At 38.2% G+C, this 26,264-nt stretch overlaps 1 protein-coding gene across 1 annotated transcript in view; it reads left to right on the top strand.

Annotated features, from left to right (window-relative positions):
• The window catches only part of AIM2 (absent in melanoma 2), a 53,732-nt gene extending 30,776 nt beyond the window's left edge, over positions 1 to 22,956 (top strand). The window contains 2 exon segments of the mRNA XM_042243394.1: positions 18,904 to 18,954; positions 22,759 to 22,956. Coding sequence (XP_042099328.1) covers positions 18,904 to 18,954; positions 22,759 to 22,956 — 249 coding nt within the window.
• The last annotated feature ends 3,308 nt before the right edge of the window (positions 22,957 to 26,264 follow it).

The raw sequence follows: 26,264 nt of genomic DNA, 5'->3' as shown, positions 1-26,264 counted from the left end.
TTGAAGAAAGTGGGGAAAACCACTAGATCATTCGGGTATGACCTAAATCAAATCCCTTATGATTCTATAGTGAAAGTGACAAATAGATTGAAGGGACTGGATCAGATAGACCGAGTGCCTGAAGAACTATGGACAGGATTATTTTAAGTTTCCCTATAATATATCATGTTTTACTTCTTTCTTATAACCTGGATTAGCTCCAATAATGGTACTATAGAAAGCTGGATTGTTTTCTTTTGGGATAAATATTTCTAAGTCACTTACTTCAATTATGTTTTTTACATAAAAAATTTTCAGTTCAGTTCAGTCACTCAGTCGTGTCCGACTCTTTTCAACCAGATGAATCGCAGCACACCAGGCCTCCCTGTCCATCACCAACTCTCAGAGTTCACTCAAACTCACATCCATCGAGTCGGTGATGCCATCCAGCCATCTCATCCTCTGTCGTCCCCTTCTCCTCCTGCCCCCAATCCCTCCCAGCATCAGAGTCTTTTCCAATGAGTCAACTCTTCGCATGAGGTGGCCAAAATATTGGAGTTTCAGCTTTAGCATCATTCCTTCTAAAGAACATCCAGGGCTGATCTCCTTTAGAATGGACTGGTTGAATCTCCTTGCAGTCCAAGGGACTCTCAAGAGTCTTCTCCAACAGCTTTCTTCACAGTCCAACTCTCACATCCATATATGACTACTGGAAAAACCATAGCCTTGACTAGACAGACCTTTGTTGGCAAAATAATGTCTCTGCTTTTAAATATGCTATCTAGGTTGATCACAACTTTTCTTCCAAGGAGTAAGCTTCTTTTAATTTCATGGCTGCAATCACCATCTGCAGTGATTTTGGAGCCCCCCACCAAAAATAAATAAATAAATAAATAAATAAATAAATAAATATAAAACCATAAAATTCTTAGATTTTAACAAACCTTCTCAATCTTTCTTCTTTTTGAAATCATCCTATGAGAAATATGAATTGACCACAGAGATGCTTTTCTGGCTTTCATCTACACTTGCTTCCCTGATGGCTCAGACGGTAAAGCGTCTGCCTGTACTGCCTGAGACCGGGTTTCAATCCCTGGGTTGGGAAGATACCCTGGAAAAGGAAATGGCAACCCACTCCAGTACTCTTGCCTGGAAAATTCCATGGACTGAGGAGCCTGGTAGGCTACAGTCCATGGGGTCGCAAAGAGTCGGACATGACTGAGAGACTTCACTTTCATTCCAGGCTTAGAAAGCTCAGTTAGAAAATATGTATCGAGGGGGAAAAAAGTAAATGATGACTATAAACTATGGTGTAAGCACATGGTTCTGCCCTGATGTAAGTTGTTATCTAGTTTCTAAGGCACTTTACGGAGGAACTGATTGTGTCTTGCATTTTCCTTCACTCTGTGAAGTTAGGAGATGTAGATTGTAGAGATGGCCTCAAGGTGGCAGTGATTACACGTTATAGCTCCAAGTAAGCCAAAGCCCTGTGACTTTCTGAGTGTGAGTGTTGGTGAACATTGGCTGAAAATAGTTAGGAATATCTTTTAGTTTTTCTCTCAACGGAAGAATTCATTCCTCTCCGTCAGGACAGCACCAAATTTCCCACACTACAATCTTTCTTCCTTTTGCTGTTGCAATGATCCTAGAATTTTATTATCCTGACTAGGTAAAAATGATCCAATATGAAATGAAATGGTAATTTCAGTGAGAGAAATTACCAGTACAGAATTACTTGTAGCTCTATGACCCATATAAGAAGTCAATTAAGTTCCTGTTTTATTTTAAATTCCATCCTAGATTATTCTTAGGCATACTTTGTATGAAGCAAATTTGTGCTCCATACCAACCCTAAGTATTCTTGTAGGAAACCAGTTTTTGTTTTGTTTTCTGTAGGTTTCATCTTTCATCTTTTGTTGCTGGTTCTTTCTGTGTAACCAGGCATGTCTGCACACTTATTACTGTATAATGTTTTTCTCACAACCTCTCATGTGAAGTAGAGGAGATCTGGAACCCAGGGATTTATACTCATTATCTTGTAATAACCTATAATGGAAATGAATCTTAAAAAAATCATATATGTGTATGTATGTATATGTATATATATATATATATTAATATATATCACTGATCCTGTTTGTGATGTCAATTGTCTTGCTGTTCACACTGTTTGTTGAACCGAGGATAGGCAAGGCACAAGCTAAAAGGCTGAAAGAAGACTCAAGGAGCCGTAAGAACACAGACACATTGATTCTTTCCTGGGTGGCATAGCAGCTGTAACACAGCCTCTCTCCTGGCTGACACAGCAGTCAGAGCATAACCATAGTGTAGCAATAATTAACCATGACATACCTCGTATAACATAACCATGATGCCACACCAGTGTAGTCCAAGTGTCATAGTAGCCAGGGCTTTCGTGATGAAGCTCTTAGAGGCATACCACACAAAGCAGCTCATAACCAAGAGAATACTTTTGCACATGTGCCATTCTATAAGTGATCTCAGCTGTTACAAAAACATTATTTACAAAATGTGGAGCAAGCAAGAGTGAGAGACTGTGGGGTGAAGGAGCTTGACCACATCATCTTGGCTAATTTGCTCTCTCTCCAATATATATATATATATATATAATATATATTTTATATTATAATATATATAATATATAATATATTTATTTATATTTATACTTGTAAAAATATTTATAAAAATATATTAATAAAATATATTAATAAAATATATTTATTTTATATATATATATATATAATAAAACCACTTTGCTTCATGCTCAAAAGTAACAAAATTTGTAAGTTAACTGAACTATAATACAAAAACAAAGAATGCTGTTCCATACCCTTTACCCCCAAATCATTAGAAAAGAACATGTTGAAACATGGTATTTTAAAAATCAAGACTGGAAGTTAGCTTTTCACGATGAAATAAAACTTGGCCCTGGACCTGGGGCACCCAGGCCAGATGACCCAGCCGCACTGCGGTGGTGTTCCTGAGGGGCCAGGTTGTCATGCGCCCATCCATCCACTTATCCATTCAGGAAGTTTCCCTTGAGTTTGTAATAGGTAAAGGAACTCTTTTAGGTTCTGGTGATGAAACGGGGGGTTAAAAACAAATCCAAGTTTTACAGCGCTTACATTCTAACGAGAGAAGTTTCTTTCCCTTGATCACAAATTAATAAATTAATAACCTGAGGTAAGAGTTCCAAATGAATGGAAGACAGTCTTTGGAGAGCATGTGTCAAGAAAATCTAACAATAGCCAGGGATTAGAGTGGGAGCCAGTCAACTGAGGATTCTCTTGAGAAGTGACTTTGGGCTAAACTATGAAAATGAGCAGGGATGAAACGTATCTTCAGTCAGAGGGAACACAGTGTGAAGAAGGCCTGCGGCAGGAGTTTGACTTGCTTAAGGGTATGAAAGACAACTAGTGAGGCTGCATTTCAGAAAATCTCCCAAGACGTGGTATGATGCCCCTTGAGAGAAGACCTTGTAAGGCCTTGTAGAACATGATTAGAATTCTTTGTTTCCAGAAAAATGAGAAGTGATCGGTGAAAATGTTTTCAGCTATAGAGTATTACTAGATTTCATTTTAAAGTGATCCTTCTGGAAATTTTTGGGAAAAATGAGTAGCCAGTTTACCTTGGGGAGAATAACTATTATCAGAGGTCTGGAAGAGATAATAGTAACTTTGATTTGGTTATAAAATGGAATAGAGGAAAATATACTGAATTGAGACAGATTTGAGAAGTGTTACGATTTGGTGATAGATTGGAAAAGAAAGGTTAGTGAATAGACATTCAGGGAGGATGCTCTAGTTTTAATAATACAAGTTTCCAGGTGAAATATACATAAGTATATATATACCTTATGTATGTAAATATATACATATACATTTATTAATAGGTCTGTGTATTTATTTACTACATTTTACTGTAGCATGGGCTTCGCCTGTGGTCGAATCTGCCTACAATGTAGGAGACCTGGGTTTGATCCCTGGGTCTGGAATATCCCCTAGACGAGGACACAGCAAGCCACTCCAGTATTCTTGCCTGGAGAATGCCACGGACAGGAGCCTGGTGGGTTACAGTCCATAAGGTTGCAGAGAGTCAGACAGGATTGAAGTGACTGACCACACACACACACTGTAGTGTATCATAAACACAGAAGATACACAGATTGTAAGAATACAGCTCAACAGATTATCAAAAAATAACTGGAAGATAACATACCATCTTAGGCAGTAAATTTTACTAGCACCACTGAAATCCTTTTTGTGCTCCCTCTAAGACTTACACTTAAAAATAGCCATTATCTTGAATTCTAATCCCAGATATTAGTTTTGCCTGATTTTGAATATAAAAGGACTTTTACAGTGCAAATTATTTTGTCCTTCTAAAAAATATTGTTAGCAAAATTTAATCAGTGATGTAGTTTGTAGCAGTAGTTTACTCACTTTAATGCTCTATAACATTTCATGTTTTGTGTAATATATATTTTTATTCAGTTGCTTCAATTGGGTCCAGTTCTTTGCAACCCTATGGACCATAGCTCCCAAGCTCCTCTCTCCATGGGATTTTCCCAGCAAGAATACTGGAGTAGGTTATCACTTCCTCCTCCAGGGGTTCTTTCTGACTGAGGGATTGAACTCCTGCCTTCTGCGTCTCCTGCATTGCAGGCAGATTCTTTATTGCTGAGCCAACAGGGAAACCACATATACATATACATGAAGAAAGTGAAAGAAAGAAAGTGAAGTCATTCAGTCGTGTCTTACTCTTTGCGACCCCATGGTCCCCCAAAGACCCCATGGACTGTAGCCTACCACGCTTCTCCGCTCATGGGATTCTCCAGGCAAGAATACTGGAGTGGGTTGCCATTTCCTTCTCCAGGGGATCTTCCTGACCCAGGGATCAAACCCGGGTCTCCTGCATTGTACATATACATATGTACACGGATATATATGTATGTACAAAATTATATATATAGGTTTGTACACACACACACACACACACACACACACACATATATATATACACGAGTCTACTGTTGGTTTTTGTTTGAGGCCATTATGAATAATGTTGCTATAATCATTTATGCCCATTTTAAATATTATGAGTATTATGTACATGTCTTCATTCATATATATGCAAACATGCATAGTTATATAAGTATATATATAAAATACTGTGTGTGTGAATCTTTTCTTGCCTGTACACCTGTGAATAGTTATTGTATAATAAGATTAGTATATATTGAAGTTTAGCAAGCAGCCCAACAGAAAATAGATTGACTATTTTCTGAAGTGCTGTAGCAGTTTGAGAATTCATAGTTCACATTAAAAAAAAATCTTATTTACTTAAAAACTATTCACCATTTTTATAAGAGTATTTAATATATATTTCCCTGGCAACTGTTGAAGCTGAGCACTGTTTATGTTCATATGATTTATGCTTATGTTCATATGGTTATATGCCATTTGTATATCTTATTTAGCAAATGGCAATTCTTTTTTATTTTTGCCTACTTATCTGGTGATATGTCTGCTTTTTAAACATGTGTGTATGAGAATTATATATATTCTGGATACCAGTATTTTGTTTTATATATATACACATAAAATATCAAAAAGTGATCAAGGAAATACCTGAATGTAGGCATGTGACTTGCATTAGCCAATGGGGCATTAGAAAACATGATGAAAGCTGCTTTAGCATTGTCTTCTCATTTCTGGGAACCTTCTGCCTTCATGTGCACAAACCTTGCTTAGCCCTTAGATGAGGAAACACCACAAGGGATAAGACCCCATTTATTATAGTTTTCCCAGCACCTACACTGAGGTTCCAGACATGTGTAAAAGACATCATTTAATCATTCAGCTTTACTGAATCAGTCAAGTTTGGAGGAACTGTTCAGGCAATCTACAGAATTATAAGAGACAATAAATGTTTGTTATTCTAAGACACTAAATTTGGAGTGGTTTATTCCACACTTAAGGCAAATATATTGGTGACCAACCAGTCAGTGTACCAAAGCACGTTATCAGAAAAGCTGGTGAAACCCCAAAGATCATGGGCATCAAATTCAGCCCATTGGAACAATTGTGAATGAGTTGTTTGTTGTCCAGAAGGTAATTATATATAATTTTATATTGATTAGCAGAAAGTTCTCCACTATAATCTTGGAGAGACTTTAGAAATTATCCTTTTCAAAATAATTTCATACAGAAAAAACTAAAACAAATTAACCCCTCCCAACCTAAAAAGGTATAGAGTGGATGTTCTAAAACTGAAATCATTAAAAGTGTTTTTATTTTCAAGATGCTGTCACAATCCTGCTTCAGCTTCCCTTTGTCACTGTAGTTTCTGAAAAAGAGATGATTTCATATGCAAAAAATGTTTGCTTCCTAGGTTATTTTCATATTTATACACATGATCTTTATTCCAACTGACTTGTTATAAATACAGAATTACTATAGTTGAGTGATAAACTAGATTAATTGACTCAGAAGGCCAATATGTAGGGCAAGATTACAGAACTGTGGTTAAAAAATGAAAATAGAAGACAGAGTTAGTATAAGGAAATTTATTAGAAGTGAGAAATAATAACATATTCTGACTCTGAACCTCAGGGAACTAGCCTTGTGTGACTGCTTTCAGTATAGGCTGACACCAAGAGCTCCAGAGAGGGGACCTGCTGATTCTGCCTCCAGGAGCTTAAGGCTAAACTCCACTGTCTTGGGTTTAGTGAAGAGGAACTGATAGGAAAAATCTATCTTCCTGAAAAATTCAAACTAAAATTAACCTTGGTTAAGAAGGCCATGGTCTTTACCCTAGTTTTGAGCTTTCAATTTAGCCTACTATATGCAAATATATATTCATTGAGCCCAGCAAATTAAGCCTAAAATAAAATCAATCTCCTAGGCAACTGAACAGTTAACTAAAAGTGTAAAAAATCCAATTGTTCCTCACTTGAGGGATGGATAAGCAAACTTTGATGGGTCCACACATTGAATTCTACACAGCAATAAAAAAGGATAAAGTGATACACAACTGTATGAATCCTAAATGCACTATACTAAGTGACAGAAATTAGACAAAATGTCATACACATTTAAGTTTCCTAGAAAATGCTGGAAAAGTGAAAAGTTTATAAATTTAAATTAAAAAAAAAAAAGAAACTACATCAATGACTTCCAGAAGCGTGGATTGGAAGAAGCATTGACAATGAAGTAGCATGGAAGAAATTCTTATTATGATGACAGTGAAAGTGAAAATGTGAGTTGCTCACTTGTGTCTGACTCTTTGCAACCCCACGGACTGTATCCCACCAGTTTCCTCTATCCATCGAATTATCCAGGCAAGAATACTGGCATGGTCAGCCTTTTCCTTCTTCACGGGATCTTCCCTATCCAGTCTGCAGGCAGACTCCTTACCATCTGAGTCACCAGAAAAGTCCATAGTATAAGATTAAGTGACACAGAATAAATGCGAACACAAAGTACCAATTATGTGAACAAGAAATACACTGTAAGGCAACTATATTCAGTATCCTATAATAAACCAAAATGGAAAAGAATATGAGAAAGTACATATTTTTTTTTGTATAACTGAAACACTTTGCTGTACAGCAGAAATAGTACATTATGATGTTACAAGATTGTATATCAACCATATTTTAATAAAAAATACATTGCAAATTTCAGTGTTAGATATTACTTTCTGCCATTACTTTCTAAGGTAAGTTAATTATTCCTCAGTGTTATTCTACAGAGTTTGCCTAATGCAAGTCTTTGCCTGGAGCAGTTTCCTCATAGGACCACAAGTGTGAGCACCAGAAGTTTAGCCAGAGAACTACTGAGCTGTTGGTATCCAAATAAATAAGTGGAACCAGTTATTTCACATCAGAAATGGTTAGAATTACTTCGAACATATACTAGTGACTTCACGAAAATCACCAGAAGCTGCCTTAGTTTGTACACAAATTATGTCCCTCCAGGAAACCAGTTCTGAAAAGATGGCATTGTTTTGGGCTAAAGCAACTCCACTGTAGAACAGGGGTTGGCAATTGAAGCAAAAACCAGATTTCAGCCTGTCTGCCACCCTCCTGAGTTTCTTTGAGTGAAGCACAGCTTGTTCAACCTATTCATTGTTTTTCTTTATCTTTTTTTTTTTTTTTGATAAAAGACAATTTTATCTCCTTTAAACAACTCCACAGAAAAGATGAGTACATTGGGCTAAATAAGACTCATTTGATATCAATAGCATACATTATATAAAACTTGGAATCTTAAAGGAATTAAACATTCCACTGAAACTTTGCTTACACAAGTTCACCTAACAAATGCTCTTCCTTCACCATGAAATTAGACAGTGACTCAGTCCGAATGTTTGGTTTATTTTGACTCAGTCAAAATAGATGGAAATCTGGATATGGGCTCCAGACTCTGTCCTGTTCCATCATGAGATAAACTGGAAGTGAGTATGAACACTACCATCTACTTTGGAAAGCCTCAACTTGTGTTAGCTTTATAAAGCACCAGTTCTGTTGAAGCATCAATGTGTTCATTCTTGACCACAATTATGTCCTGGAAAGTTCATACCCAAAATATAAATCCAAATATTGCTTGGGGGTTAGGTGTCCCTATATGATTTGAAAACCACAAACTATTTATTTTTAGGTAACAAACCTATGAATTAAACTCCTAGGGAGGCACACATTTAAGGGAAAGCAAATGATGCTTAATTTTTCCAAATTATAAAAGTTATAGATTTAAAATATAGTAGTGAGATGATACAGAAAAGTATATTAAAAAAGAAATTGAAAAGCACCCTTAACACCCCATTCCTAAGAATTAATAGCTAGTGTATATATATTGCTGTATCTCAAACATATGTATGTGTATATATATTTCTGTACTTAAATTTATCACAATAAATATCAATATTAATGATATCCAGGTCTTATCTGAACATGGACATGAAAATAGAAGAAGAGCTTCCATATAGAAGAAGACCTCTAATTAAGTTTCCATATATGAATCAAGATTGAATGGTTGTTCCTTCCTTTCCTTGTACTTGGTGACCTTGAAGAAGAAAGAGACAGAGATCAACAATGAGATGACCCTGATTATACATCTCTTCCTTCATTCACACTGTGTCAGGTTGCTATAGGCCACATCCCCTTTTCTCTTTCAGTCTAGAAGGCTCTTCTCCCACTCTCACCTAGCTTCTTTAGTGAATTCCTCTTTTGAGTCACCACCTCCAATTCTTAGTTAGGACCCTCAAATGAGATAGGCATTCATATCCAGCATGAGTGCATGTGGGCAGGTAGGAGTTGTTGGAGAACAAGAGAGAGGAAGAAGCAATTATACTCAAGGTTAAGAGTTGAAGGAAAAGTTCTTACTGGGAGGAAAGGTGGAAGGAAGGGGCAAAAGGTGTTCCTGGTGCCATGCTGTGAAGGAAGGATTGGGATGTCTCATTGAGAGCCTGAGAACTGGCAAGACAAAAGAGCATGTGCATTTCTGAGTGCTTGGATATGCCACCCTTTGTATCTGATCTGTTTGCATTCCAGTACAGGCGCACCTCAGAGATAGTATGGGTTCAGTTCCAAATCACTGTGATAAAACAAATATTGCAAAAAAGTGACACCTAATTTTTTGCTTTCTCAGTACATTAAAAAAAAAATGTTTTCACTATCCTGTAGCCTATTGTGGAAAGAGTATTAACATATATACTTTAATCAAAAAATACATTAATGCTAAAAACTGCTAAACCTCATCTGTCTCTCAGCCTTCATAGAACTGAAGAGTGTTAGGGCCTTATCCTGGGAATATTGTGGCTGGTTTAACCTTTTATTGAGACTACTAAAGCTTTTTCCATATCAACAGTAAGACTGTTTTTCTTTCTTATCATTCCTGTGTTCACTGAGATAAAATTTTTAATTTCCTTTAAAAATTTATTCTGAGCATTCACAACTTGTCTATTTAGTACAAGAGGCCTAGTTTTTGACCTCTTTTCTTCCTTCCTTACTAAGCTTAACCATTTCTTGTATTTGATATAATGTAAGAGATATTTTTCTGAGCTCCAAAATAACTGCAGATGGTGATTGCAGTCATGAAATTAAAAGATGCTTGCTCCTTGGAAGGAGAGTAATGAACAACCTAGATAGCATATTCAAAAGCAGAGACATTACTTTGCCAACAAAGGTTTGTCTAGCCAAGGCTATGGTTTTTCCAGTGGTCATGTATGATTGTGAGAGTTGGACTATAAAAAAAGCTGAGTGCCGAAGAGTTGATGCTTTTGAACTGTGGTGTTGGAGAAGACTCTTGAGAGTCTTTTGGACTGCAAGGAGATCCAACCAGTCCATTCTAAAGATCAGTCCTGGGTGTTCATTGGTAAGACTAATGTTGAAACTGGAACTCCAATACTTTGGCCACCTGATGCGAAGAGCTAGCTCATTTGAAAAGACCCTGATGATGGGAAAGATTGGGGGCCGGAGGAGAAGGGGACGTCAGAGGATGAGATAGTTGGATGGCATCAGCGACACAATGGACAAAGGTTTTGGTGGACTCTGGGAGTTGGTGATGGACAGGGAGGCCTGGTGTGCTGTGGTTCATGGGGTTGCAAAGAGTAAGACACAACTGAGCTACTAAACTGAACTGAACTGAAGAGATATGTGACTCTTCCTTTCACTTGAATATTTAGTGGCTTCTGCAGGGTTACTAACTGGCCTAATTTCAATATTCCTTTGTTTCAAGCAACAGTTAGAACTGGACATGGAACAACAGACTGGTTCCAAATAGGAAATGAGTACGTCAAGGCTGTATATTATCACCCTGCTTATTTAACGTATATGCAGAGTACATCATGAGAAATGCTGGACTGGAAGAAACACAAGCTGGAATCAAGATTGCTGGGAGAAATATCAATCACCTCAGATATGCAAATGACACCACCCTTATGGCAGAAAGTGAAGAGGAGCTAAGAAACCTCTTGATGGAAGTGAAAGAGGAGAGTGAAAAAGTTGGCTTAAAGCTCAACATGCAGAAAACGAAGATCATGGCATCCGGTCCCATCACTTCATGGGAAATAGATGGGGAAACAGTGGAAACAGTGTCAGACTTTATTTTTTTGGGCTCCAAAATCACCGCAGATGGTGACTGCAGCCATGAAATTAATAGATGCTTACTCCTTGGAAGAAAAGTTATGACCAACCTAGCATATTCAAAAGCAGAGACATAACTTTGCCGACTAAGGTCCGTCTAGTCAAGGCTATGGTCTTTCCTGTGGTCATGTATGGATGTGAGAGTTGGACTGTGAAGAAGGCTGAGCACCGAAGAATTGATGCTTTTGAAGTGTGGTGTTGGAGAAGACTCTTGAGAGTCCCTTGAAGTGCAAGGAGATCCAACTAGTCCATTCTGAAGGAGATCAATCCTGGGATTTCTTTGGAAGGACTGATGCTAAAGCTGAAACTCCAGTACTTTGGCCACCTCATGCGAAGAGTTGACTCATTGGAAAAGACTCTGATGCTGGGAGAGATTGGGGGTAGTAGGAGAAGGGGATGACCGAGGATGGGATGGCTGGATGGCATCATGGACTCAATGGCCATGAGTCTGAGTGAACTCCAGGAGTTGGTGATGGACAGGGAGGCCTGGCGTGCTGCAATTCATGGGGTCGCAAAGAGTTGGACACGACTGAGTGACTGAACTGAACTGAACTGAAAGAGAGGAAGAGAGATAGGGGAATGATCCATCAGTGGAGCAGTCAGAACGTCCATTTATCAAAGAAATTATCCAACTTAGGAAGTTGTGTAGTTCATAGCACCCCAAAATGATTTCAGTGGTAACATCAGACTCACTGATCACAGATCACCATGACAAATATAACAATAACAAAAAAGCTTGAAGTATTATGAGAATTACCAGATATGAAAAGAAGACTCAAAGTCACAAATGTTTTGGGAAAATTGTGCCAATAGACTTGTTCTACACAGGATTGCTACAAACCTCTAATTTGTAAAAACAACAGAGTACCTGTGAAGCGCAATAAAGTGCAGTAAAGCAAGGTGTGCCTCTATTAGCCTTTGTTAGTGCTCCAGGAGTCCATCATACATGGATGCATGCATGTGAGTGTGACAAAGACCGTGGGGTTTGTCCTGCAGGATCAACCACTTCTGTTGTAGACCAGCATGAGTATCTCACTAAAGGCAGGTAACTTTGTGTTCCAAAAGGCTCAGGGGCATTCTTGGTCATTTAAGTCTGAAATGAGTTCTGCTAACTTTCCTCTGGGTAAAAGGTATTCCTTCCATTCTATAGATGATGGATTACCATTTAAATTATTAGTCACCTAGCAAATCAGAGAGCAAATATTTGAAACAAATCTTGAAGCCCAGATTTACTGAGTAATCTACCTGGTCTGAAGAGTCAAACAATTCTATAACATTAAGCTTTGATTTCATATCCTATAATAGCTTCTCTGAAATTTCTTTCTTCAGTATGATTAGAAATATCCTTTATGAAAGCTATAAGACACTGATGAATGAAATCAAAGACAACACAAACAGATCAAAACATATAACTTCACTCTATATAATTGGCTCCAGTTTCATCCACCTCATTAGAACTGATTCAAATGTATAATATCATGTAAGAAATGAATTGCCAGTCTAGGTTCGATGCAGGATATATGATGCTTGGGGCTGGTGCACTGGGATGACTCAGAGAGATGGTATGGGGAGGGAGGTGGGAGGGGGTTTCAGGATTGGGAACTCATGTAAACCTGTGGCAGATTCATGTTGATGTATGGCAAAACCAATACAGTATTGTAAAGTAAAGTAAATATATATATATATATATATGTATATATATATATATATATAACTTGTTATTGGATTGGAAGAATCAATATTGTTAAGATGACTTTACCACTCAAGGCCATAAATAGATTTAATGCAATCCCTATCAAATTCCCAATGACATTTTTTACAGAACTGAAAGCAAAATTTTCAAATTTATATGGAAACACAAAAGATCCCAAATAGTTAAAATAATCTTGAAAAGTAAGAATGGAGCTGGAGGAATCATGATCTCTGACTTCAGGCTACTTCAAAACTATAGTAATCAAAACAGTATGTACTGCTACGTAAGCTCGAGGATTTGTGGTCAGTTAACCTATAACCAAGGAAGCAGGAATGTATAATGGAGAAAGACAGTTCCATCAATGAGTGGTATTGGGAAACTGGACACCTTACATCTAAAAGAATGAAATTAAGTCATTTTCTAATACCATATACAAAAATAAACTCAGAATGGATTAAGGACCTAAAATGTAACACTGTGTGCCCTAAAACTTTTAGAGGAAAGCAGAGGCAGAACACTCTTGGCATAAATTGCAACAATATTTTTAAAAACCAGTTTCCTAGAGTAATGTAAATGAAAACAAAAATAACTAAATGTGACCTAATTAAACTTAAAAGCTTTTGCACAGCAAACTAAAAAAAAAAAAAAAAAAAAAAAGTGAAAAGACAACCTACTAAACTGGAGAAAATAATTGTAAATGATGCTACCAACAAAGGGTTGATTTCCAAAATATATAACTCACACAGCTTAATATCAAAACAAACAATTAAATCAAAAAATGGGCAGAGGACCTAAACAGACATTTCTTCAAAAAAGACGTATAGAGGGCAAATAGACCCATGAAAAGATGGACAATGGATATGATTACTGGAGAAACACAAATCAAAACTAAAATGAAGTGTCACCTCATGCTAGTCAGATGGAAACCATTAAAAAGTCTATATACTGTTCACATGTCTTTCAACAACACGAGAAGACTCTAAACATGAACATCACCAGATGGTCAACACCAAAATAAGATTGATCATATTCTTTGCAGCCAAAGATGGAGAAGTTCTATACAGTCAGCAAAAACAAGACCAGGAGCTGACTGTGGCTCAGGTCATGAAGTCCTTACTGCCAAATTCAGACTTAAATTGAAGAAAGTGCAGAAAACCACTAGACCATTCAGGTATGACCTAAATCAAATCCCTTATGACTATACAGTGGAAGTGAGAAATAGATTTAAGGGACTAGATCTGATAGAGTGCCTGATGAAGTATGGGCGGAGGTTCATGAAATTGTACAGGAGACAGGAATCAAGAAGATTCCCAAGAAAATGAAATGCAAAACAGCAAAATGGCTGTCTGGGGAGGCCTTACAAATAGCCATGAAAAGAAAAGTGTAAAGCAAAGGAGAAAAGGAAACATATAAGCATCTGAATGCAGAGTTCCAAAGAATAGCAAGGAAAGATAAGAAAGACTTCCTCAGTGATCAATGCAAAGAAATTAAGGAAAACAACAGAATGGGAAAGACTAGAGATCTCTTCAAGAAAATTAGAGATACCAAGGGAACATTTCATGCAAAGATGGGCTCGATAAAGGACAGAAATGGTATGGACATAACAGAAGCAGAAGATATTAAGAAGAGGTGGCAAGAATACACAGAACTGTGCAAAAAAGATCTTCATGAACCAGATAATCATGATGGTATGATCACTCACACTCATCTAGAGCCAGACATCCTGGAATGTGAAGTCAAGTGGGCCTTAGGAAGCATCACTATGAACAAAGCTAGTGGAGGTGATGGAATTCCACTTGAGCTATTTCAAATCCTAAAAGATGATGCTATGAGAGTGCTGCACTCAATATGCCAGCAAATTTGGAAAACTCAGCAGTAGCCACAGGACTGGAAAAGGTCAGTGTTCATTCCAATCCCAAAGGAAGGCAATGCCAAAGAATGCTCAAACTACTGCACAATTGTATTCATCTCACACGCTAGTAAAGTAATGCTCAAAATTCTCCAAGCCAGGCTTCAGCAATACATGAACCGTGAACTTCCTGATGTTCAAGTTGGTTTTAGAAAAGGCAGAGGAACCAGAGGTCAAATTACCAACATCCACTGGATCATTGAAAAGCAAGAGAGTTCCAGAAAAACATCTATTTCTACTTTATTGACTATGCCAAAGCCTTTGACTGTGTGGATCACAATAAACTGTGGAAAATTCTGAAAGAGATGGGAATACCAGACCACCTGACCTGCCTCTTGAGAAACCTATATGCAGGTCACGAAGCATCAGTTAGGACTGGACATGGAACAACAGATTGGTTGTAATTAGGAAAAGGAGTGCGTCAAGGCTATATATTGTCACCCTGCTTATTTAACTTCTATGCAGAGTACATCATGAGAAACGCTGGGCTGGAGGAAGCACAAGCTGGAATCAAGATTGCTGGGAGAAATATCAATAACCACAGATATGCAGATGACACCACCCATATGACAGAAAATGAAGAAGAACTAAAGAGCCTCTTGATGAAAGTGAAAGAGGAGAGTGAAAATGTTGGTCTAAAGCTGTACATTCAGAAAAGTAAGATCATAGCATCTGGTCCCATCACTTCATCTATTTAGATGGGGAAACAGTGGAAACAGTGGAAACAGTGGCTGAGTTTATTTTGGGGGCTTCAAAATCAGTGCAGATGGTGATTGCAATCATGAAATAAAAGACGCTTACTCCTTGGAAGAAAAGTTATGACCAACCTAGATAGCATATTGAAAAGCAGAGACATTATTTTGTCAACCAAGGTCCGTCTAGTCAAGGCTATGGTTTTTCCAGTAGTCATGTATGGATGACTATAAAGAAAGCTGAGTGCAGAAGACTTGATGCTTTTGAAGTGTGATATTGGAGAAGACTCTTGAGAGTCCCTTGGACTGCAAGGAGATCCAATTCATCCATCCTAAAGGTGATCAGGCCTGGGTGTTCATTGGAAGAACCAATGTTAGAGCTGCAACTACAATACTTTGGCCACCTGATGCGAAGAGCTGACTCGTTTGAAAAGACCCAGATTCTGGGAAAGATTGAGGGCAAGAGGAGCAGGGGACGACAAAGGATGAGATGGTTGGATGGCATCACCAACTCAATGGACATGTGTTTGGGTGGACTCCGTAAGTCGGTGATGGACAGGGAGGCCTTGTGTGCTGATGTTCATGGTGTCATAAGGAGTTGGACATGACTGAGCGACTGAACTGAACTGAACTGAAAAAGTCTACAAGTAATAAATGCTGGAGAGGGTATGGAAAAAAAAAAAAAAACAACCTTCTACACTATGGCTGAGATTGTAAATCATAGTCATAATGGAGAGCAGTATGGAGTTTCCTTTGATAACTAAACATATTTTTATTTATTTATTTATTTTTATTATTTTATTTTATTTTTTTGTTTTTAGTTTTTTATTTTTTAAATTTTAAAATCTTTAATTCTTACGGTCCTACAATATGTAAGATCTGGAGAAAACTCTAATTTGAAAAATACATGCACCACTCTGTTCACAGCAGCACTATTTACAACTGCTATGGTGTCCAAGTAGATTATGCCCTTTGACAGTTGAATGGGAAAAGAAGACCTGGTATATATATACAAGGGAACAGTGCTCAGCCATAAAAGTTATAAAACAATGCTATTGCAGCAACATGGATGGACCTAGAGATTATTATACAAAGCAAAATAATCAGACAGAGAAAGAAATATCATATGATAGTACTTACATGTGGAATCTAGAAAAATGATACAAATGAACTTATTGATAAAACAGAGTTAGACTGATAGACATAGAAAACAAACTTATGGCTACCAAAGTGGATAGAAGTGGGGAGAAGGGAAATAAATTAGGAGTTTGGGATTAATATAACACATTATAACATATGAAATAAGTAAACAACAAGGACCTACTGTATAGCATAGGTATATATTGTGTATATAAGATACACACAATATCTTATAATAGACTATAATGGAAATTAGTCAAAAAATAATATGTGTATGTATGTGTGTGTGTATGTCTGTGTCTGTGTAACTGAATCCCTTTGTTGTGCACTTAAAACTGAGACAACATTGTAAATTAATGATGTGCTGTGCTCAGTCATGTTCAATCCTTTGTGACCCTACGGACTGTAGTCCACCAGGCTTCTCTGTCCATGGGATTTTCTTGGCAAAATTACTGGAGTGGGTTGCCATTTCCTCCTCCAAAATTAACTCTGCTGTGCTATGCTTAGTTACTCAGTCGTGTCCGACACTTTTGTGACCCCATATGCTGTAGCCTGCCAGGCTCCTCTGTTCATGAGGATCTTCCAGGTGAGAATACTGGAGTGGGTTGCCATGCCCTCCTCCAGGGGATCTTCCCAACCCCAGGATAGAACACAGGTTTTCTGCACTGCAGGTAGATTCTTTACCATGTGAATCACCAGAGATGCCCAAGAATACTAGAGTGGATAGCCTATCTCTCTTCTCCATGGGATCTTCCCTGACCAAGGAATCAAACCAGGGTCTCCTGCATTGCAGGTGAATTCTTTAGCAACTGAGCTACCAGGGAAGCCCAAAATTAACAATATTTCAATATAAAAAATTAAATTTAAAAATATTCTTTTAAAAATGAATGATTATTTACACCCACTAAGTGGCAAGGATTAGTTATTCCACCTGTTGTGTTTTCTGTGTAATAGCAGTAGTCTAGTTTTTTTAAAGACTTCTACTTTGGAGCAATGATAACCCACCAGATGATCTTACCTTGATGAAACTATGACTTATGGATCTCAGCTGCCTTTTATCCCTGCTGCTGCTGCTGCTAAGTCACTTCAGTTGTGTCCGACTCTGTGAGATCCCATAGACAGCAGCCCACCAGGCTCCACCCTCCCTGGGATTCTCCAGGCAAGAACACTGGAGTGGCTTGCCATTTCCTGCTTCAATGCATGAAAGTGAAAAGTGAAAGGGAAGTCGCTCAGTCGTGTCCGATTCTTCATGACCCCATGGACTGCAGCCTACCAGGCTCCTCTGTCCATGGGATTTTCCAGGCAAGAGTACTGGAATGGGTTGCCATTGCCTTCTCTGCTCTTATCCCTAACTGATGCCAATTCAAAGCAGACGAGTGCAAGCCTATCATTTTCCTCACAGTTGATACTGGTCAGTCACCATCCATAAATGAGGGCTTCCATCACTCTTGTATTATCTTGTATTTCACAATATATGCTTTTATTACATACCAATTTCTTCAAAAGAAAATTAGCACCCATCTTCTGATAACTGGATCATAAATTTCCGCAGCTTTGAAAATATAGGGTATTAGTGGAAACTTTTGCCTCATGCGAGTTGCTATGAGCAGGAGGTCCAGAATTACAGGTACCAAATAGTGTTAGATATCTTGTTCAGTTTATCCTCCCATTAAAACTCCTATGTATCTTTCCTTCCTTTAGGTGTTTCTGTGCTGGGTTCTTCTAGAAAAAGGGATTACTTTCCTAATTTTTTCTGCTTCCATTTCAGAATAGCTGAGATTTCCTAAGGAAATTGGAAGTTGTGTGGTCTGACAAGCTTAACAGGTTTCTCTGGGTCTCCCCTAGAACCAAGTAGAAAGGCTATTCATGTCTTATTGTGGGTCTCAAAAGATTGTTTCAAGCCTTCCTTAAGTGGATTGCTATTTCAACATTTGCTCTATCTTTTCTATTAATTCCTTCTTCACTAATCTGCCCAAATTTTGAATCTAGATCACCTGATTTCATTGTTGTAGGTCCTATGTCACTTACTTTATTCATTAATTCTACAAATACACTTGTATGCAGTTACTTAGAGTGTACAGAAAACAACAGTGGGTAAGTAGGATCACACTAGAATACATGCATAACGAAATATGAAACATACTTCATACAAAAGTTAGGTCAGCTGAGTTTAGTATTTCTATGATGTGTTGACACTGAAATACCTACCCTGATTCTAAGACTTTTACCAAAATTTGCATTTTATTGTCCATATTAATTCCTTAAGCAATGAAACAACTAATTTTTCTAGTCTTTTTAATACCCATATTTCTCTTTGAAGTTAATGCCAGAATTTGTTGCTGAACAATTTTTGATGAAAGAATGTGAAAAGGTGAGAGACTTTAGAGTTTAAGTGATCAGAATCTTAGCTAATTGTTGATAAGAGCTGATTCTAGGGCAAAGTAGTCTATTGATTTCTTATCTTGGTTTTCACAGCTGGAATCCAAGCTTGGAAGAGCAATTCTTTAATCTCAAATAAGTTAAGCTGTTACTGAAACAGGTGAGGCAGAACTCAAAAAACACGATCATGAGGAGTTTTCTTTCTTTATCTATATATCTATGTTAACATGTTAATAATATGTTAATAGATATATATATATAAACTCTGCACAGGGTGGCTGTGAATGAATTAGCACAGCTGATAAAAGGCCATGTCTTTTGGTGAATCACTTTTTAAAGAACTTGCATGCTGTTACCTTGGGAAGAAGGTAAGAGATCATCTGTCTTATATTCTGAAGTGGGAAGACTATACCAACTATCCTTGGTCAGGGGGCTTTGAGTTCCTGTGTTTATGAAGTTACATAAACTTACATAACTTTTATATTCTGGGATTTCAGAAGAAATACTGCGAAACAATAATGTGGGCTTATCTTATGCACTAAAAATACCCTATTCCCAAATAGTCCTAGAGCTTGCAAGTAAAGATGACTGATTTTAGGAGTTTCCTTTGCTTTTTTAATGAGGCTTTTAGAGACCTCCACCTTTCAGTCAGGGTTAACATCAGACATGGATGAGGCATTGAACACCTCCAAGAACCCACGGCAGCCAAAATAATCTGAATATGGCAATGGTTTTATTTGTGATGAACTTCTTCAGGGCCACATGATAAACCTTCACTTGGAAGAACTGGCTCTCAGTAGCCACTGTGGCATGAAATACCTTCCTCTTGCCTTCTCTAACATAATATGTAAATCGTTCCATTGCCTTCAGCGCTATTACTTCTTTGGGACCCCTGTGGAAGCCCTCCTCTCTGGAAGCTTCTTTAGCTTCTTTATCTTGGTTTCTACTTAGAATTACACACCAAAAACAGGCACAATTAAGAAAAGGAATGTAGGTACACTCCCTAATGAGAATCATCTATGGCTTAATTTTGAGCCTCAATAAAGAATATAATTGAGAAGAGTTGGGGGCAAAAGAAAAAAACTAGATGAAAATCATTGACACAGTATAGATAATCTAATGGAATAGATGGAGAAGATTTAAACAGTTATTTTTCTTCTTTTTCTCTGTTTTATGAATCTTGTAGGGAGGATATCTTTCTTTAAAAAAGTGCTAACTCAAATGAAAATGTATTTCTGGCAGGAAGAACTATGTAGAGAAGGGAGGCGATGGGCAGTAGCAATGCTGTTGTGGAGTGGTTTCTAGTAGAGATGAGGATGAAAAAGGTAAAAAAGTAATCTTAAATCATCCATCAACTCATTTCCATGTGCAAAATAAGACACAAGTAAAGGTGGAAGTAAATCACCCTTGACAACACTGAGAGTAAAGAATGACTCCTAACAGAAACAGTTGATTTCATCTCAGGAGACAAGGCAGTTTAAAGTTCCAAATTAGTAAGCCCCTTTTCAGGAATGTGTTGTAATTAAAAAGTAAGACAGTATTGAAAGAATTTCATGAATTTATGGAATTTGGAAATGATCTGAATAAAGGACTAAGGTCTGGCTAGTCAAGGCTATGGTTTTTCCTGTGGTCATGTATGGATGTGAGAGTTGGACTGTGAAGAAAGCTGAGTGCCGAAGAATAGATGCTTTTGAACTGTGGTGTTGGGGGGAAGACTCTTGAGAGTCCCTTGGACTGCAAGGAGATCCAACCAGTCCATTCTGAAGGAGATCAGCCCTGGGATTTCTTTGGAAGGAATGATGCTAAAGCTGAAACTCCAGCACTTTGGCCACCTCATGAGAAGAGTTGATTCATTGGAAAAAACTCTGCTGCTGGGAGGGATTGGGGGCAGGAGGAGAAGGGGACGACCAAGGATGAGATGGCCGGATGGCATCACGGACTCGATGGACATGAGTCTGAATGAACTCCGGGAGATGGTGATGAACAGGGAGGCCTGGCGTGCTGCGATTCATAGGGTCGCAAAGAGTTGGACACGACTGAGCAGCTGAACTGAACTGAACTGAACTAGCAGAATTAGCCACCCTAAAATATGTTTCCCTGTAACAAGATGACCATAAGCTGATTATTCTGAAAAACAGTACACATGGAGGAAGATTTAAAACCAGAGAGGAAGATGACATTTTGTAAGGGGAATTTGTATTTATAAATTAAATCTCCATTTTAACAGTGTTTGCCCCTTAAATGAGGGAAGAAGAAAGAGAAGGAGGACTCTAAATCTCAAGAGAATATTATCACCAGAGGAAAAACTGATGTCAACCTGCATAACCAACATTTCCCTTATTGTTCCTGGTAACTTCCCCATAACTGGCCTTCCCACACTTTTCTTTTTTCTGTCTTTCACTAAAGATGGTATTTAACCTGGTGGCTTAGGCCATCTCAGGGAGTTACTTATTTTTCCTGGGTATGTTCTATGTGTAGATTAGGAACAACTGTTATTAATAGTAAACTTCTGCTTGTTTTTTCCCTGTTACTCTTTGTTTTAAAACAGGGATCTCAGCTAAGAGCTCAGAAGGACAGAGGGGAAAGTGTTTTTCCTTCTCTAAACACTCCTGATAGAATAATGGCAGGACCCTGAGGAGAAGAGTGCCAAAGGAGAAGTCAGGTGTCAGGGGGCTTTTCTAGGGCCTCCTGTCTGCCCAATGGCTGCTCCATTTCAGTATGAGTTGGAAGGGAGGCCACTGATCTGTAAGAGAAAGTAAGAAGGAAACGGTGGGCCATGGGAGTGGTAAGGACCAGTTCATGGAGACAGGCGAGCTGCCTCTAGAGACTAGCAGTGCTCCTTGTGGTCTGACCTGTATCACTGTACAGGCCATGACCTGTGGGTCATGGGGCTCAACTGTGTTAAGCTTATCATCACTGTGGCCATTTCTCCCTATAGCCAGATGTTCAGTCCAAGGACAGGTAAATCAGTAACAGCAAATCTCTTACAAGTAACCACAGCAGCACCTTGAGAAGATGTACACAGGACTTAAGAAAAAATAATGTTCTATAGGCAGTATTATGAAAGGAGACCTGATAAACACCTATTCATTGTGTGTAAAGGGAGTACTGAAACAGCCTGAGGTTAAATAATAAAGATTATTTTTTAACTTATAAAACAATCATGCAACCACTCTTTAATGTTAAAATAATAATTTATATCTGTATTTCCTGTATCAAATAACACTGGCAAACATAGCAGGTAAAAGAAAAAACATAAATTATAGAAGTCAACTTGAGCCAAATTGATATTTTTTGGAGTACACAAAACAAAATTTCAAATCAGAAAGACTATTTAACAAAATACAGCATTTGATAGAGGGGAAATTTCAGACAGTTAAAATGAACTATTTTTGTCTATGTATCTGCATTTCCTAAAATTTAACAATAATGTTATTTCCGTAATAAAAAAGAGAAAGAATTGGTGATAGTGCTTTGTTTGTTTCTGTATTTCTCCACTTTATTGCACCCTAAGCTCACTCTTTCACAAGGTATTGAAGGAAACACAATAACATTAAACAAACAAGTTACTAATTATACCTACTGCTGAAGAGGAATAATATAGGTGCACACTAGGTCATAGGTAATCCTCATGCAAAGGGCAGCATAATAATAGCAGGAATTTGAAAGTCAGTAGGATCTTTAAATACACATCCAGTAACAACATGCATGATCTTATTAATAAAGGATTGTATATTGCAGAGGATTAGTGAGAAGTTCTTTTATGGTTCTATTGACCTCTGTCATTGTATTGTAGGGAGGGGGAAATGCTGAAACCAGGAATCTGGTACTTTGGTTGAGGACCTGCTGGATGAGGTTGGTGGCAGCTTCTGAGGAGTCTGGGGGCAGTCTTCAGTTGGGTACATGCTGGATGTCAGAAGTTCTGGAAGCTGACTCTGCTTCAAAGTTTGTCTTGAAGTCAACAGCTTTAGTGGTGGTGTATTCTGTTTTCTGAACCTCTATTTGTTTCCTGGCAAATGGTTTTCATCATCAAAGGAACCAAAACATTTCTCTCCTACTTTCTGTCTATCTGTCTCTCTCTCTTTCTTACACACATACACATATTACAATATTCCCACTATGCCAATTTTCTACAGAATAATAGCCTATGTCGTGATATTCCCAAGACTTCTCCAGCTTGGACCCCCTTCCCTCCCACAGCACCACAATTGCAAACTTCTCTCTGAAAACATTAAAACTTTGTTTAACCCAGGGACCTACAGAAGATAGAATTGCATGGTATGTTTAGGTAGGCATATGAGACCTGGGAGGCAGATTAACCTCCTTGGGATTCCCTTGCTCCAAGGAGGATTTGGAGCAATGGAATGATCTTATGAGAGTAGGAATTACAGTGTCAGAAGTTTAGGCAGATGGGACCTTAGAAATGTCAATCATAAGACTTTATGCATGGAAAAGTAGAGTTGACTTATGGTGTACATATATGTCATTGTCATAGCAGAGAGCCAATGGCCTGAGTTTTCTCTGATTAGACCATAGCCACTTGGACCTGGTTCAAAATTGTGAAAGGAGTCCATTATGGCTGTATATTGTCACTCCATTTATTTAATTTATATGTAGAGTACATTATGTGAAATGCCAGGCTGGATGAGGCTCATGCTGATCTCAAGATTGCCAAGAGAAATATCAATAACTTCAGATATGCAGATGACATCATCCTAATGGCACAAAATGAAGAGGAACTAAAGAGCCTATTGATGAAGATGAAAGATGAGAGTGAAAAAGTTGGCTTAAATTCAACATTCAAAAAATGAAGATCATGGCATCTGGTCCCATCATTTCATGGTAAATAGATGGGAAAACAATGGAAATGGTGAGACTTTATTTTCTTGGGCTACAAAATCACTGTGGAGAGACTGCAGCCATGAAATTAAAAGACACTTGCTCCTTGGAAGAAAAGCTATGACAAACCTAGACAGCATATTAAAAAGCAGAGACATCACTTTGCCAACATGCATCTATATAGCCAAAGCTATGGTTTTTCCAGTAGTCATATATGAATGTGAGAGTTAGACCATAAAGAAGGCTGAGTGCCAAAGAACTGATGCTTTCAAACTGTGGATTTGAAGAAGACTCTTGAGAGTCCCTTGGATAGCAAGGAGATCAAACAGTAAGGAGTCAATCCTAAAGGAAATCAGTCCTGAAATTCATTGGAAGGACTGATGCTGAAGTTGAAACTCCAATTCTTTGACCACCTGATGCAAAGAGCTGACATTTAAAAAGACCCTGATGCTGGAAAAGATAGTTGGATGGCATGATTGAGTCAATGGTCATGAGTTCACGCAAACTCCAGGAGATAGTGAAGGACAGGGAAGTCTCATTTGCTTCAGTTGGTGGGGTTGCAAAGAGTTGGACACAACTGAGTGACTGAACAACAGCAAAACCACTCTAATGCAGAAAATGAAGAGAAACTAAAGAGCCTCTTGATGAAGGTAAAAGAGGAAAATGAAAAAGCTGGCTTAAGACTCAACACTAAAAAAACTAAGACCATGGTATCCAGCCCCATCACTTCATAGCAAATAAAAGGGGAAAATATGAAAACGGTAACAGTTTTTATTTTCTTGGGCTCCAAAATCACTGCAGATAGTGATTGCAGCCATGAAATTAGAAGACACTTGCTGTTTGAGAAGAAGTCACCTGGCAAGTCCTGATAGTTCAGTGGAAAAGAATCTGCCTGCCAATGCAGAAGACACAGGAGACACGGGTTTGATCTAAGGGTTGGGAAGATCCTCTGGAGGAGGAAACGGCAACTCACTCTAGTGATTTTTCCTGAAAAATTCCATGGACAGAAGAGCCTGGTAGGTTACAGTCCATGGGGTCACAAAGAGTTAGACGTGACTTAGTGACCACGCATACCCATGCTTCTTGGAAGGAAAGCTATGACAAACCTAGACAGCATATTAAAAAGCAGAGACATCAATTTGCCAACAAAGTTTCATACAATAAAAGCTATGGTTTTTCTAAAAGTCATGCATGGATGGGAGATTTGGACCATAAAGGAGGCTGAGAACTGAAGAACTGATGCTTTTAAATTGTGGTGCTGGAGAATAATCTTGAGAATCACTTGGACTGCAAGGATATCAAACCAGTCAGTCCTAAAGGAAATCAACCCTGAATATTCATTGGAAGGACTGTTACTAAAGCTGAAGCTCCAATATTTTGGTCATCTGATGTGAACAGCTGACCCTTTGGAGAAAACCCTGATGGTGGGAAAGACTGAGGCAAAAGGAGAAGGGGAGAGCAGAAGATGAGATCATTAGATAGCATCACCAACTCAATGGAGATGAATTTGAGCAAACTCTGAGAGAGAGTGAAGGACAGAGGAGACTAATGTGCTGCCATTCACGAGGTCACAAAAATTTGACATGACTTAGCAACTGAAAAACAACAACAACATCCCAGAGAGTAAATAAGGAGAGCCACAGGAAGGCGAAAGTGCTGGTTTGACTACTGCATGGCATTGCAGAGAGATCCTAAATGGAGCAAGAAAGGAGAGAGAAGGAGCCCTAGGGTAAGGACACACTGGGTGCAAATGCTGTGACTTTGAGATAGAATGCAGGAATTCTTGAATTAAGGAGTCTAAGAAGTGGGTCGACTAATGTTTATGTACAAATCTGTGTGCATTATGACAGTATTTCTACTTGAATTATTTGCATTGAAATTTCTGCTTCGATTAGTGTAATCAACAATCTAATGGAAGATCTTTGTGTTTATGTGTGCATGAGTGTGTTCCTAAGTGTATAATCTGAGATGCCATTCATGCCATGTAGATACTACCATATTTTTATCATGTGTGCAAGGATTAAGACGGGTACCTTTTGCTCTAAGATGTAGTTATTCTAGATTCAGGGACACCTTCCCCCCATGTTTTCATTTGTGCTTAGTTAGAACGCTGTTGTTATGCCTCCTCCTCAATAAACATTTTTTTTTAATTCTTATTATATATCATTTCTGGATTTCCTTGGATTCTCTTTTTTTTTTTTTTTAAGTTTTTTATTTTTAAATTTTAAAATCTTTAATTCTTACATGCATTCCCAAACATGAACCCCCCTCCCACCTCCCTCCCCATAACATCTTTCTGGGTCATCCCCATGCACCAGCCCCAAGCATGCTGCATCCTGCGTCAGACATAGACTGGCGATTCAATTCACATGATAGTATACATGTTAGAATGTCATTCTCCCAAATCATCCCACCCTCTCCCTCTCCCTCTGTGTCCAAAAGTCCGTTATACACATCTGTGTC

This window comes from Ovis aries, chromosome 1 (genome assembly GCF_016772045.2).
Source record: "Ovis aries strain OAR_USU_Benz2616 breed Rambouillet chromosome 1, ARS-UI_Ramb_v3.0, whole genome shotgun sequence".
Taxonomy (NCBI): domain Eukaryota; kingdom Metazoa; phylum Chordata; class Mammalia; order Artiodactyla; family Bovidae; genus Ovis; species Ovis aries.
Note: the sequence above shows the minus strand (reverse complement) of the source record. Positions and strands in the feature narration are given on the sequence as shown.